Source organism: Doryrhamphus excisus, chromosome 21 (genome assembly GCF_030265055.1).
Source record: "Doryrhamphus excisus isolate RoL2022-K1 chromosome 21, RoL_Dexc_1.0, whole genome shotgun sequence".
Classification (NCBI taxonomy): Eukaryota; Metazoa; Chordata; class Actinopteri; order Syngnathiformes; family Syngnathidae; genus Doryrhamphus; species Doryrhamphus excisus.
In genome coordinates this window covers 8,052,606-8,068,330 of record NC_080486.1, presented here as the reverse complement: position 1 = coordinate 8,068,330, position 15,725 = coordinate 8,052,606, and the positions used below count along the sequence as shown (strand labels likewise).

The window sequence follows — 15,725 nt, the reverse complement described above, 5'->3', positions numbered from 1 at the left end:
AATTTCTTACAGTGATAAGTGAATTTTCATTAAGTTGGATTCCTTATTTATAAATGAATATTTTCATAGATCGAGCATAGAAAACAATTTTTAACATGATTGGAGCCCTCTAGACATGATCTAACACCCCTATAGTCACCTTTACACTTTTATTCCCAAAAATAGTAGTTGGATTCCTTATTTATAAATGAATATGTTCATTGATCAAGTATAGAAAACAGTTTTTAACATGATTGGAGCCCTCTAGACATGAACTAACACCCCTAGAGTGACCTTTACACTTGTATTCCCAAATATAGTAGTCATATTTTGTATATATTTCTAAAATGAATAAAAATCATGAAACTACTTGGCTGCACGGCGGTCGAGTGGTTAGCGCGCAGACCTCACAGCTAGGAGACTGAGTTCAATCCCACCCTCAGCCATCTCTGTGTGGAGTTTGCATGTTCTCCCCGTGCATGCGTGGGTTTTCTCCGGGTATTCCGGTTTCCTCCCACATTCCAAAAACATGCTAGGTTAATTGGCGACTCCAAATTGTCCATAGGTATGAATGTGAGTGTGAATGGTTGTTTGTCTATATGTGCCCTGTGATTGGCTGGTTGGCGACCAGTCCAGGGTGTACCCCGCCTCTCACCCGAAGACATCTGGGATGGGCTCCAGCACCCCCTGCGACCCTCGTGAGGATAAGCGGTAGAAAATGAATGAATGAATGAACATGAAACTATGTATTTTTTACAAATATAACACCATTAACTATTTACAATTTTCCCATTTTCACAAAATTTCCTTTCAATGCATAACAAGATGCCTTTTCACAACAGGGGTTGTAGCAGAGCATGGAACGCGGATGCTTCCGAGCTCTTATAAAATGTACCTTTTGGCTGTTTTTTTTTTGTCTTAAAACTGCAACAAATATGATTTCTTTGATGGTGGAGTTACATCATCACCTCTTTTGTTATACGTAAAAGACATAAACACAGTACGTCTTTGGATATATCATATATAGCTGCACGGCGGATGAGTCGTTAGCATGCAGGCCTCACACCTAGGTGACCCCAGTTCGATTCCACCCTTGGACATCTGTGTGTTCCCCATGCATGCGTGGGTTTTCTCCGGGTCCTCCGGTTTCCTCCCACATTCCAAAAACATGCTAGGTTAATTGGCTAATTGATTAATTGGTATGAAGGTGAGTGTGAATGGTTGTTTGTCTATATGTGCCCTGTGATTGGCTGGCGACCAGTCCAGGGTGTACCCCACCTATTGTCCGAAGACAGCTGGGATAGGCTCCAGCACCCCCGTGACCTTTGTGAGGGTAAGCGGTAGAAAATGAATGAATGAATATTATCATCAGGGCAATGTTTATTTGTTTACTTTACGAAAAAAAAGTGTAAAAAAATAAAAACTATAACCTGTAGTTACAGTTAGAACCCAACATGTCCCCCTGTGACTAAAAAAAAAAAAAAAAGACACCCAGCTAACCTTGCATTTTTTCTCTCTCATCCTCTCTCCCCTCCTCATTTTTTTTGTAATCTAAAGTCACTTTGCCAAGATAAAGTGAACTCCTATTTAAAGTGCACAAGTGTCCAAGTTATTTTTAAGTGACTTACCCCGAGGACGGCGTCCACTGCAAGGACTGCCAGGGGGTGCAGGACTGTCCACACTCCCTGAGCCATGATAAACTTTGACGTGAAGGAAGGGAGTGAGCCAAATATCTGTTGACAGCCCCATCTGATCAGAACCAGCAGGAACGTTAGTGCGTTCAAGGTCAGGGGACCCACCACCACCATCGCCAGCTCCTCGCGGGTGTGGAGCAAAGAACTCTGGTACACGAGGTCCACCGTGTGTGCGTGGAACTGGAATCTGGAAGGGTAGTCGTAAGAATGTTTTCACACTGCAAACATTCTCTGTCTCGTCCACGGCCATGTTTGTTTACCATAGTTTACCATTTGCTTTCAAAAATAAAAAAATGTAGAACACAACTACATGTGATGTAATCCCTGAAAGGGCGGGTTTTGGAATTAATGTTGTCAAAAGATCCAATAATCCAAAGAAAAAGCAAAACACATGCACATAGTCCATTGAAAATTGAAGTCATGTAAAAATGAAGACATATTTCCTTTCCTGGGACTTTAGAAGGTACAAATATTTTCCCCAAATATTGGTTATTTTTGTGCCACTTTAAAAAATTATATTTATTAATATTTATACATTTTTTATAAATGAATATTTATGTTATTTATTACATTGTTATATTATTATTATATTATTAAATATTTTCCGCAAATATTGGTTATTTTTGTGCCACTTTTTTATGTGATGTAATCCCTGAAAGGGCGGGTTTTGGAATTAATGTTGTCAAAAGATCCAATAATCCAAAGAAAAAGCAAAACATATGCACATAGTTCATCCAAAATTGGAGTCTTGTAAAAATGAGACATGAAATCCTTTCCTGGGACTTTAGATGGTACAAATATTTTCCCCAAATATTGGTTATTTTTTGTGCCACAAATTTATATTTATTAATATTTATATATATTTTTAAATATTTATTATTTTTATAAATGAATATGTATGTTTATTTATTATATTGTTATATTATAATTATATTATTAAATATTTTCCCCAAATATTGGTTATTTTTGTGCCACTTTTAAAAATTATATTTATTAATATTTATAAATTTTTATAAATATTTTTTATTTTTTTATAAATAAATATAATATTTATTTTTTATGAATAAATATTTAGAAATGTTTATTTATTATATTGTTATATTACTATTCTATTATTTATTATATTATTAAATATTTTCCCCAAATATTGGTTATTTTTTGTGCCACTTTTTACAATTATATTTATTAATATTTATACATATTTATAAATATCTATTATTTTTTTATAAATGAATATTTATGTTTATTTATTATATTGTTATATTATTAAATATTTTCCCCAAATATTGGTTAATTTTGTGCCACTTAAAATTATATTTATTAATATTTATACATTTTTATATTTTTATAAATGAATATTTATGTTTATTTATCATATTGTTATATTATTATTATATTATTAAATATTTTCCCCAAATATTGGTTATTTTTGTGCCACTTAAAATTATATTTATTAATATTTATACATTTTTATAATTTTTTATAAATGAATATTTATGTTTATTTATCATATTGTTATATTATTATTATATTATTAAATATTTTCCCTAAATATTGGTTATTTTTGTGCCACTTAAAATTATATTTATTAATATTTATACATTTTTCTAAATATTATTTTATTTTTTTATAAATAAATATTTAGAAATGTTTATTTATTATATTATTATATTAGTATTCTATTATTTATTATATTATTAAATATTTTCCCCAAATATTGGTTATTTATGTGCCACTTAAAATTTATTATAATTAATTAATCAATTAATAATATTTATTAATATTCATACATTTGTATACATATGAATTCAATTTTTTATAAATAAATATTTAGAAATGTTTATTTATTATATTGTTATATTAGTATTCTATTGTATATTATATTATTAAATATTTCCCCCAAATATTGGTTATTTTTTGTGCCACTTTTTCAAATTATATTTATAAATATTTAATATATTGGTACACAAGGTCCACCGTGTGTGCGTGGAACTGGAATCAGGAGGGGTGGGAGGGGTAATGTTCATGTGTCAATATGCATGTGTTGGTGATGTGATGCTGCTATCATCATAAAAAAAAAGCGACAAGAAATGGCAGTAAAATCAGTATGGAGTTCAACCTTCTGTTAGCTCGACTCAGCATTTACAGCAAGCCTCATGAGCTCCTTAATCTTCCCATCAGTCTTCCCATCAGTCATGCTCATGAAGTCACACCTGACTTGCTCGAAAAGTCCAAAGCGTACCTGATTCTGTTCATTAATCTCGCTGACGACGTGCTTGGATGTTTTATATGAAGCGAAACACACCAATGCAGTTTATACCTCTGATACAGTATCATTGTGTAGATGCCATATTTGTATTCTGAAGTAAAAAACTAGGCAGTATCATCGTCTTAAGGCAGGATTTGTATTGTGAAGGTGTCCCAAACATTATAAATTATGCATTTTCAACTCACAGATTTTGTATAGGGTTTCTTTTGACATGAATCTGAACTTTTGAAGCCTTTTTTGATGTGGATGCTTTAGGGTATGTTTTATATTTGTGGGATTTTTTAAGACTGAAAAGTTGTGAAGGTCTAAAGAAGTTGTGTGAAAAGTGTGCTCCGGTGATATTACGATGTTTAATGCTGAGCTTGGATCAAAACAATATGGTAAAAGACCAAGAAAAGTACCATCAATTGGACCGAGTGTGAGGCTTAGAACATTTAAGACGTATCTGCAATTTGGGGAACAACATTTTTCAAAAGATTTTCCTGTTTTTGGTGTCAGAAGTTGGATGCAAATGAAATTGTAGCGTGCAAATATGGTCATTCCTAACTCAGAATTGCATCATTTTTTTTTTTCCGTTTTGGTGTCAGAAGTTGGATGCAAATGAAATTGTAGCGTGCACATATGGTGATTCCTAACTCAGAATTGCATCATTTTTTTTTTTTTTTTTTTTTTCCGTTTTGGTGTCAGAAGTTATATGAAAAATGAAATAGTAGGGTGGAGGTATGATCATTCCTAACTCAGAATTGCTTCATAATTTTATTTTTCCCTGTTTTGGTGTCAGAAGTTGGATGCAAATGAAATCACAGAGTGCAAATATGGTCATTCTTAACTCAGAATTGCTTCATAATTTAATTTTTTCCTGCTTTGGTGTCAGAAGTTGGATGCAAATGAAATTGTAGGGTGCATATATGGTTATTCCTAACTCAAAATTGCTTCATAATTTCGTGTTTTTCTGTTTTTGGTGTCAGAAGTTGGATGCAAAAAGAAATTGTAGAGTGCAAATATGGTCATTCTTAACTCAGAATTCCTTCACAATTTTATTTTTTCCTGTTTTGGTGTTAGAAGTTGGATGCAAATGAAATCGTAGTGTGCAAATATGGTCATTCTTAACTCATAATTTATTTACTTAACTCATAATTTTATTTTCCCCTGTTTTGGTGTCAGAAGTCGGATGCAAATAATTCAGTTTGACACCAAATTGTTTATAGATACATAGCTCCTGTCTATGTCAAAATTTTTGATGCAATTTTTGATGCAAAATTCTGGAAAATGCAAAAAAAAATAAAAGACCTTGCAAAGTTACCAAAAGTATAAGACAACAATAATGGTTCATTTTTTTAAACTTATTTGCTTTATGTTGTGTTGAAAGAACAGTTTTCCTTTTTTGGTGTCAGAAATTGGATGCAAATGTAAAGTGCAGACCCTTAGTAAGTCATTTCATTCCTAATTCAGATCAATGCCACATTTTAATCGATAGATGGCTAGGATTAATGGATTAGGATTAATACAACAATAAGATGAGAAATTATGGAAAATGTAAAACAGTGACATATTTTGGTGTCAGAAGTGGGATGCAAATGGAATAGTAGAGTGCAAGTGTGATCATTCCGAATTCAGATTGACACCAAATTGTTCATATATACACATTATTAAATTATTATTAATTTAATTCATTCATTAATAATAAACGGTTTTCTCATTTTCACAAAATGAAGATGGTGAAGAGCTACTAGGATTTATTTTCATATCTTATTTCTAGCCAAACCTTGACAAATATTAATGGAAACTTGTTAAAATGTTTGTTGGAATGTAATACAAAGATCCAATATGTCTACTTCAGCAATATATGTACTTTATGTGGTACAGCAGAATGTACTATAAAATCATCTATACAGCTGTGTTGTCTACATATCAGTGCAATCCCCTACCCGTCCTTACATTGTGTGTGTGTGTGTGCGTGTGTGTGTGTGAATGACAGTATCAAAGGAAGGCAACTCACTTGTTGACAGGAACTGCTATGGCCTGCAGGTAGAGCCACTGGCTGCAGTAATGCAGGTAGAGCCTCACAAACCACATCAAAGCCAGCAGCAGCATAATGAGGCCGAGCTGCCAAACGGAGCCCGTACATCTACCGCGCATTTGTTGTTGATGTTGTTGTTGCCGGGGAAACGGTAGGCCCAGCTCGGACGGCAGCATGCGGAGGGCCAAGTGGGTGGGATCGGACAGCTGAGAGGGACTCGGTCCACTCTGTGGAGATCTGTTTTAAGACAAGGGATGATAATCAAAGTTGGCAGAGAACAAGTCGTGCTTTGTTTATTGTATTGTAAACACGATTCCGCCATAGCGACAAGCATCCAATGCATTAGACATGTTATTTATCATTCACAGCAATGTGTTTACTGTGGGGTCCCCTTTATGCTCATTAACAAGACAATTTGAAAGATAAGCAAATTCACAGTAATTCACACTGAAAACATTCTCTGTCTAGTCCACAGCCATGTTTGTTTACCATAGTTTACCATTTGCTTCCAAAAATAAAAAAAATGTAGAACACAATTACATGTGATGTAATCCCTGAAAGGACGGGTTTTGGAATTAATGTTGTCAAAAGACCCAATAATCCAAAGAAAAAGCTAAACATATGCACAAAGTTCATCGAAAAATTGAAGTCTTGTAAAAATGAGAAATGAAATCCTTTCCTGGGACTTTAGAAGGTTGAAATATTTTCCCCAAATATTGGTTATTTTTTTTTGCCACTTTTAAAAATTATATTTATTAATATTTATACATTTTTATAAATATTTATTTTTTTATAAATGAATATTTATGTTTATTTACTATATTGCTATATTATTATTATATTATTAAATATTTTCCCCAAATATTGGTTATTTTTGTGCCACTTTTAAAAATTATATTTATTTATATTTATACATTTTTATAAATATTAATTTTTTTATGAATAAATATTTAGAAATGTTTATTTATTATATTGTTATAGTAGTATTCTATTATTTATTATATGATTAAATATTTTCCCCAAATATTGGTTATTTTTTGTGCCACTTTTTAAAATTATATTTATTAATATGTATACATGTTTATAAATATTTACTATTTTTTATGAATTAATATTTATATATATGATTATATTATTTATTATATTAATTATTTTTCCCAAATATTGGTTATTTTTTGCCACTTTTAAAAATTATATTTATCAATATTTGTACATTTTTATGAATATTTATTGTTTTTATAAATGAATATTTATAAATGTTTATTTATTATATTGTTAAATTATTATTATATTATTTATGAAATTATTTATCATATATTACATTATTATTATATATTTATTATATTATTACATTATTATATATTATTTATTATATTTATAACATTTATAAACATTTATCATTTGGAATTTGTGTCTTTGGTTATTGATAACATTTTTAACATCATTTCCCATCCACACACAGGACTATCTCAGTGTCCTGGCATTGAGTAATGAATATGATCACCCTATATACATGTATTTAAAAAGGGATGTGTTCAAATTCTGCACTTAATCTCAACTCACCAGTGGCCAACTTCCATGACAGATGTTGGCTTGCTATTGTTTCAGGAACCCTATTAATATTCATCAGCCTAAAATTGCTGTCTAAGTGTTTTCTCAATGAATCCCTCTGCCCATGTGCGCATCCACTGAGGAACTTGAAACAATCCAACACCTCAGAGAGAATGCCAAGCTCACAAAAAGAATCTGTTTTGCTGTACGCGGACAAACTTTGCATATTCAGGCAAGGATACAAGTTGGGAGGAAATGCGGTGTGCTTGCTTGGAGTCCATTAAAGTAATGTGAGATGCAAGTCTAGACTAATTTATTGGGTGGAGGGGTAGGGCAACACAATTGATTCTGTTTTCTGTCCTTAGGCACTGGAACATTTTCCCTAGATAGACACTACAAAGTGAATTCCAACCGTGCTCTGGGACACCGTGGTGAGACGCTGGGATATCCACAGGCAAAGGCCTAAAGTCGCACCATCAAATCTTTCACTAGAACTCGGCTTCTTTGAGAATGCTTTAATTAATGTTAGCCGGATGAGAGAGGTCAAGCATTGCTCCGTGTGTTTACATGTACAAATTACAGCATACAGCGCAGAACGCTCCTATATGCTATATGTGCCCGTGCATCGGTTTTAGTTTGTCACGCAAACCCGAGTATACTCGCCCACTCTGACATATTGCGAGTTTGTCTCCTCTGCTGCTCCATCTGTGCCCTCTATATGAAAGGGAATAGCTGAGCAGACCAACAAAGGGCGGCACAGAGGAGGCAGAGGTGCTGAGGGATCCTGAACACTGCTGCAAGGGATTGCTGTCTGCTCGTGTGATGCCACACTTGTGCACAAATATAGCAAGGAGGCTCAAAACTAATAAACATGGTGTTGTTTTGGTTCAGTTACATGACAACAACCATGAAAACATGGTCAAAACAGTAATGGCGGAATTCTGCACTGTTGGAGCGTTTGTGCTCAGCGATGTGTTCATTTACGACTACAGTGAGTGGTGTCATAGTATTTAGTCACATATTACATATACAGTATACACACTATTGTAAAGTGTTTCTTTACAAAGGATCCATTACTTATTTCTCCAAGGCCTCTGATGTACTTTGTTCCTGATCCTATCCATCCTGGTCACTCCCAATGAGAACCTCAGCATCCTCATCTCAGCTACCTCCAGTTCTGCTTCCTGTCTTTTATTCAGTTGTACTGTCTCTGGACCAAACAACATGGCTGGTCTCACCATAGTTTTGTATACAAAGGATCCATGACACTATCATAAAAACAAGATTTATTCATTCATTTTCTACCGCTTTTTCCTCACGAGGGTCGCGGGGGTGCTGTAGCCTATCCCAGCTGTCTTTGGGCGAGAGGCGAGGTACACCCTAGACTGGTCGCCAGCCAATCACAGGGCACATATAGACAAACAACCATTCACACTCACATTCATACCTATGGACAATTTGGTGTCGCCAATTAACCTAGCATGTTTTTGGAATGTGGGAGGAAACCGGAGTACCCGGAGAAAACCTACACATGCACGGGGAGAACATGCAAACTCCACACAGAAATGGCCGAGGGTGGAATTGAACCCTGGTCCTCCGAGCTGTGAGGCAAAGGTTGAATACAAAAGGACTAGTTTACAGTGCAGATCCCTATAGAGTCTCATCATTCTAATTCAGATCAGCACCAAATTGTTCATCTGCAGAGATGCACAGCCCTTCTGGTTCGTGGTTTAGAATTCATTTTACACTGTGTGTGCCTGTCCAGGTTGGCAAAAAGCCCTCCCCGCGACTCCATGTTGTACATTTTTCAAGTGAGGGACAGTCTGCCTAAAAGCGGACAAAAAAGCCAGGAATTTGACAGTATAAGACCAAGTAAAAATCGGAGAGAGCCCGTCTTTGTCGGTAATATGTGAAGTTGACTCAGTTGACCACCTATAACTAGGGATGTCTGACAATATCGGCCCATTGATATCGGTATTATTCTCTATAAAAAAATTAATTGATTTAAAAAACTCCTTTAAAGTTTTCCCATACTGTATTGCATTTGAGCAACACATTCATTGGGGTGCTGCAATGACGTTAGCCACTCTCTGGGCTCCTCAAATAAAGACACACATCATCAAAAGTATAAGATGCAGATGTGTTTACTACACTAAAACGGTCTGAAAGTTTAATGAATGTTACGGAATGTTTCCTCCCACGTTCCAAAAACATGCTAGGTTAATTGGTGACTCCAAATTGTCCGTAGGTATGAATATAACAGTCACTAAAGTCATCATACAACAACTTCACACTCAAATATACAAACATGTACCAATATGAATGAAAAAATCCTTTAAAGTTTTCCCATACTGTATTGCATTTGAGCAACGCATTCATTGGGGTGCTGCAATGACGTTAGCCCCTCTCTGGGCTTCTAGGTTAATTGGCGACTCCAAATTGTCCATAGGTATGAATGTGAGTGTGAATGGTTGTTTGTCTATATGTGCCCTGTGATTGGCTGGAGGTGTACTCCGCCTCTCGCCCGAAGACAACTGGGATAGGCTCCAGCACCCCCGCGACCCTGGTGAGGATAAGCAGTAGAAAATGAATGAATGAGTTTTGGCATCGTCCTCAGTTGAAGACACGGACACATATAGCCAATAGCACTTATCCATGTGATCGGTATTGCCAGCCTTTTCAATGAATCGTACAACCGTGGTTAAAAAAAATAAATAGCGTGCCGTAGACACAGGCAAGACGGTCCCCTGTCATGTGGCATTAAGTGAAAACAGCAAACACAACCTGACGCACATCCTTCATATAATGAAGATATTGATGATGCGTGAAAGAGGAATATTTTTAGACACTTGAGCGGCGGCCTTGCGTCTTTTCCAAAGCGAGCTGGTAACTCGATGTGAAATCTCTTCTCACCACTGAATTGATGTCATTATAGCACCTCCATATACAAAATGTATAATGCGTCAATAAACAGGGACTGGAGAGTTGGATTTGCAGGAAAGAGCTTGTCCCTTGAACGACTGATAGCATGTGGCAAAGGCCCAGAGTTGAAATGAACCATGCATTGGCACACATTACGACATTTTAATTGCACTTTAAAGGATTCTGTCAAATCTGGGTCAAAAGCTGTTCCCTAATTAGCTTACTTTGGATATGTTTGTGTTCCATTTTTTTTTTCCCCTGCAAAAACGGACTCGTCAGTTTATCCGAACCTCGCCAGATTGTGCAAAGGTATGCAAATAACCCGTCAATCATCTGTGCAAAGAACAGTCTCTTGGAGGGGTTCCCTTTTAAAAATAGCAAAATAAAAGCTGCTACAAACAGGAATTAAATGTTTTTAAATGCATAGGTAATGAGAATGGGCAACGTGAGGGAGGGATTACAGTAGTGTGTTTCATTTTAAATAGCAGATTAATGGGAAGACGTCTCCAGGGGCCGGGAACACAGAAGGTAACCCTCCGAATCCTTCTGCAACGGCCCCGCTGGCTTAAACCCTCCAGTGGAGGGCCACTTAAAGTATCGGACTTATCCTTTCATTTTGAGGATTAAAGTTATTTCCTGTCACTTTCTTATTTGGGCCACTGGCATTGTTTATAAATGCCACTAAAAACCAGCCATCTTTTCACACATCGTCGAGGAATGGCTTGCTGTTGGGCAAGTGGAGAAAGCTAAAGATTGAGAGTGTGAAAATAGACTTAAAAGATTGACAGATAATGTGATTGTTCTCTTCGTGGCCCACATGCATGACTGCTGTGCTGATTATAGAAGCGTGATTATCTAAGGTGTCAAAGAGATAGGACGGGTGATACCTTATCTTTGCTTACATCTCATCTTCTTGATTATGCATCTGTTTTAGGATTTGATGGTATTTGTCTTTGGCAGGCTTGCCAGCCATTTGTGGAATGCTTATTAAGTTTTTTTAGGATGCACTCACACTAGACAAATTATATTACGTTCAGACACATGAGGTCTGAATTGTTATGACTAATATGGGCGCTGGCCTCCACATGATACCTGGCAGTTGTGAATGATAATCAACAACGAACCAGAACGACTTGAAATAAGCCACAAAGTCAAACACAATAGTGCGCTTGCCCATTCAGGAGCCCAGCATGGGGACTCAACCTGGACGTGTTGCATAATCAATGACATCGCTCCTCCTGCCTGTTATTATATCATAAATCTAATAAGAACGATTCCTACAGTTCTTCAATGGCATGTTTGCTCATGCAGGAGCCCAGCATTGGGACCCAACCTGGACGTGTTGCATAATCAATTACATCACTCCTCCTGCCAGTTATTAATACTAATCCTCACCTTGCATCACAGAAGTAATCAAAACAACTTGTAGTCAAAAGCAACAATATGCTTGCCCATGCAGAAGCCCAGCATGAGGACCAAACCTGGACCCTCCTCCTGCCAGTTATTAAGAATAATCACTGTATATCGTAGAACTCACAAGAACGACTCATACAGTTCTTCAATGGCATGTTTGCTCATGCAGGAGCTCAGAATGGGGACCCAACCGGGATGTGTTGCATAATCAATGACATTGCTCCTCCTGCCAGTTATTAATACTAATCCTCACCTTGCATCACAGAAGTAATCAAAACAACTTGTAGTCAAAAGCAACTGTATGCTTGCCCATGCAGGAGCCCAGCATGAGGACCAAACCTGGACCCTCCTTCTGCCAGTTATTAAGAATTATCATCTTAGATCATAGAACTAACAAGAATGCCTCATACAGTTCTTCAACGGCATGTTTGCTCATGCAGGACCCCAGCATGTTGACTCAACCTGGATGTGTTGCATAATCAATTACATCGCTCCTGGCACCTGGATGTGTTGCATAATCAATGACATCGCTCCTCCTGCCAGTTATAATACTAATCCTCACCTTGCATCACAAAAGTAATCAAAATAACTTGTAGTCAAAAGCAATGGTACGCTTGCCCATGCAGGAGCCCAACATGAGGACCAAACCTGGACCCTCCTCCTGCCAGTTATTAAGAATAATCACCGTATATCGTAGAACTAACAAGAATGACTCATACAGTTCTTCAACAGCATGTTTGCTCATGCAGGAGCCCAGCATGGGGACCGAATCGGGATGTGTTGCATAATCAATGACATTGCTCCTCCTGCCAGTTATTAATACTAATCCTCACCTTGCGCCACAGAAGTAATAAAAACAACTTGAAAGTCAGAAGCAATGGTACGTTTGCTCATGCAGAAGCCTAGCATGGGAACCTAACATTAACATGTCATCGCTCCTCCTGCCAGTTATTAAGAATAATCACCACTTTACATAATAAAACAAACCAGAACGACTCATACAATAAGCCGCAAAGGCATAGACAACGGTAATGTTGGAGCCCAGAATGGGGACCCAACCTGGGCATGTTACATTGTTCCTCCTGTCAGCTATTAAAAATAATTGAAAACTTGCATGACGAAACAGAATAACTTTTAACATAAACCACAAAGTCAAAGACGACAGTATGGTTGTTCATGCACTGTATACTCAGTGACATCGTTCCTCCTGCTAGTTATTAAGAATAATTGCAACCCTGCATAACAGAACTAACCAGCTACTCATAAAATAAACCACAATGTCAAAGACGACAGTGTGGTAGCGCAGCATGCGGACTCAACTCGCATCGTTCCTCCTGACAGTTATTATTACTAATCACCACCTTGTGTAGCAGAACTAACCAGAACAACTAGAAATAAGCCACAAAGTCAACGGTACGCTTGCTTGCCCGTGCAGGAGCCCAACATGGGGACTGAATATGTACATGTTGTAAAATCAATGCACCTTCTGCCAGTTATTAATAATAACTACCACTTCTTATAATAGAAGTACTACATTTTATAAAAGTATTGAAATGATGACATGGCATTTTTCATATACGTACATAAACACATAAACAGGTACACTTACGTCCACTTCCTGAAGTCATTCTCTGTATGGAATAAAATTAGATAAAATAACCAGCTATTATATGCATTGCATTATTATCCGTTTCCAGGACTGCAAAGGATCAAGGCCTCCAGAGAACTGCATCATTATTTAACTGGTTTCCGACCTTGTATCCCAAACTGCAGGACATGGTCGCTAGAGAGATCTTGGTGGAAAATTGAGTGAGCCACAGTGAAAAGCTAAAAGGGACAAACCAGCCAGTGAAGGGCACACGACAGGAAGAGTTGTTGCTCAAAACACTCATCCATACATGCACTTTCTATGCCGCTTATCCTTCATTGTATTTACCTATTTGACCACCGTAGTATTAGATCTGTCCAAACATTCAATTCTGAAAGCAAAAAAAAAAGTCAGTTTTATTATTCAAAGTGCTTGTCGGGTATTTCTTTGCATTGCCGTACACATCTGCATGCTAAAAGTCATAACAATCTGCTTTTAAGCACCAGTTTGTTTACTTTGGCTGAAATGTTTGTGTCAGACTGAGGAGCGAGTGATTGCAGAGCTCTGGCCTAAAAAAAACACACACACACACACACACATATCGTTCCTGTCAAGCATCATGCATGTGACCCAGCGCACCAATGGGATCCCAGTCAGCATCGACTGACAGCCACATCGCTGCAGATTAGCCAATCATTTGGCTTCATTCGCCTGTCAGGAAAATGACAGATCTCATTTCCGTAAAAGGAGGAAGTGAGATGATGCAAGATATGAAGTGACCCACACGTTGGGCTTTGCTGCTAAGCTGACAGCATGCCTGGACATAGAAATCCCTAACGCCGTGGTGGTGGGGGGGCCACTCATAAACATCTCTGCCCCTTCAGCACAGGAAAGTGGCCCACCTCTCCTTGCCCCCCACAGGATTATTTTAGTTTTCTGTGAGGTTGACTGAATGCACAACACACAAAATCCTGTGGAGACCTGCCAACGTTCGTGTTTTTCATACATGACGCACACTTTGACCCTTGAATACACTTGTGCACTTTGCTGTTTCTCCAGGTACAAATTCGGTTGTACTTTGCTGTTTTCTCTTTCAAGTTTACCCTCGACTTGTAGTATGACACTATTATTTGTCAATAAATTGTTATTTTCATGTAAAATAACTAATTTTTTTGTTTACTGAAAGTTTTCTCTTTGTTTTAGTCGGGAACCGATATTTCCCTGAAACTTGCCTGTGTTCTACTGCTGATTACTTAAGAACGACAAAACGTCAGATATTTTTTTACAACGTTAAAAAGCCATAACATTTCAGTAGGTGGAATCAAACTATGGAATGGATTGAGTAAGACCCTCAAACAATGCACAACGATGAGGCAATTCAAGAAACAATACAAGCAGTTGATGTTTGCTAAATACAAGGATGAAGAGTCTTGAACCAGTCATGATGTGCTATACATATCACTATATTGACACTTACTATGGTACCCATTATGTCATTGTATGGTCACATCACCTCGTACTTCGGTATGTGACAAAAATAAAAATAAAAATAAAAATTAAAAAAATATATATAAACTATATTAGGAAAGCAGGAAGTGAACAAATGTAACATTTACTGATTGTAAAAGTACCAGATGGAGGGGTAGGATTTAATAAGCTTTGCTTCTTCCTACTCCTTTTGGACATGTGGAACTGGGAACTGATTATGTGACGCATTCAATTGTAATCTGATGCATGTTGAAATAAAACCATTACCATTACCATTTTTTTTCTGATAAAAGGTGATTTTTCAAGTTGGCATGGGATGGGGGATGTACTCGTAAAATTTCTTCAAGGTTGGCAGCTCCGCTTGAGTAATTAGCGACACGGAGCCAAACAGATGGATTCTTGAGAAATCTCAAGAACGTCCATTTTCCTACTGCATTTGTAAACAGATGGAGGACGCATGCAGACGGCGAGAAGCGGTGCGAGTGAGCGGCGATAGGCTGCGGAGAGGAACGTTGGTCCCCAACGAGGCGAGCTAACTGGGGGAAATTAGGTCATTGTGTTCTCTTTGATTCTACAACAAGAACATGCCGTGTGTGTCATTTGTACCTACAATACCGTAATGCAATACTGCTAATACTGTGTGAATGCTTGATTTTAATACAAGTAGCAGTATTTCTACTATTAGATCTGGGGAGTTATGATGTTATTAGCACACAAATACAACATAACAAATAGTTATTCTTTGTCTCATCACCAAGTTAAATAAAACTAAAATTAGGCTCACAGTCTCTAGGTGTGTGT

General features: G+C 36.9%; 1 protein-coding gene across 1 annotated transcript in view; it reads right to left on the bottom strand.

Moving 5' to 3' along the window:
- The window catches only part of ofcc1 (orofacial cleft 1 candidate 1), a 107,419-nt gene that overhangs the window by 51,395 nt on the left and 40,299 nt on the right, over positions 1–15,725 (bottom strand). The window contains exons 15-16 of the mRNA XM_058060813.1: positions 5,942–6,199; positions 1,608–1,860 (exon numbers count right to left, since the gene is read on the bottom strand). Of these exons, the coding sequence (XP_057916796.1) occupies positions 1,608–1,860; positions 5,942–6,199 (511 nt within the window). The remainder of the gene's footprint in view (positions 1–1,607; positions 1,861–5,941; positions 6,200–15,725) is intronic.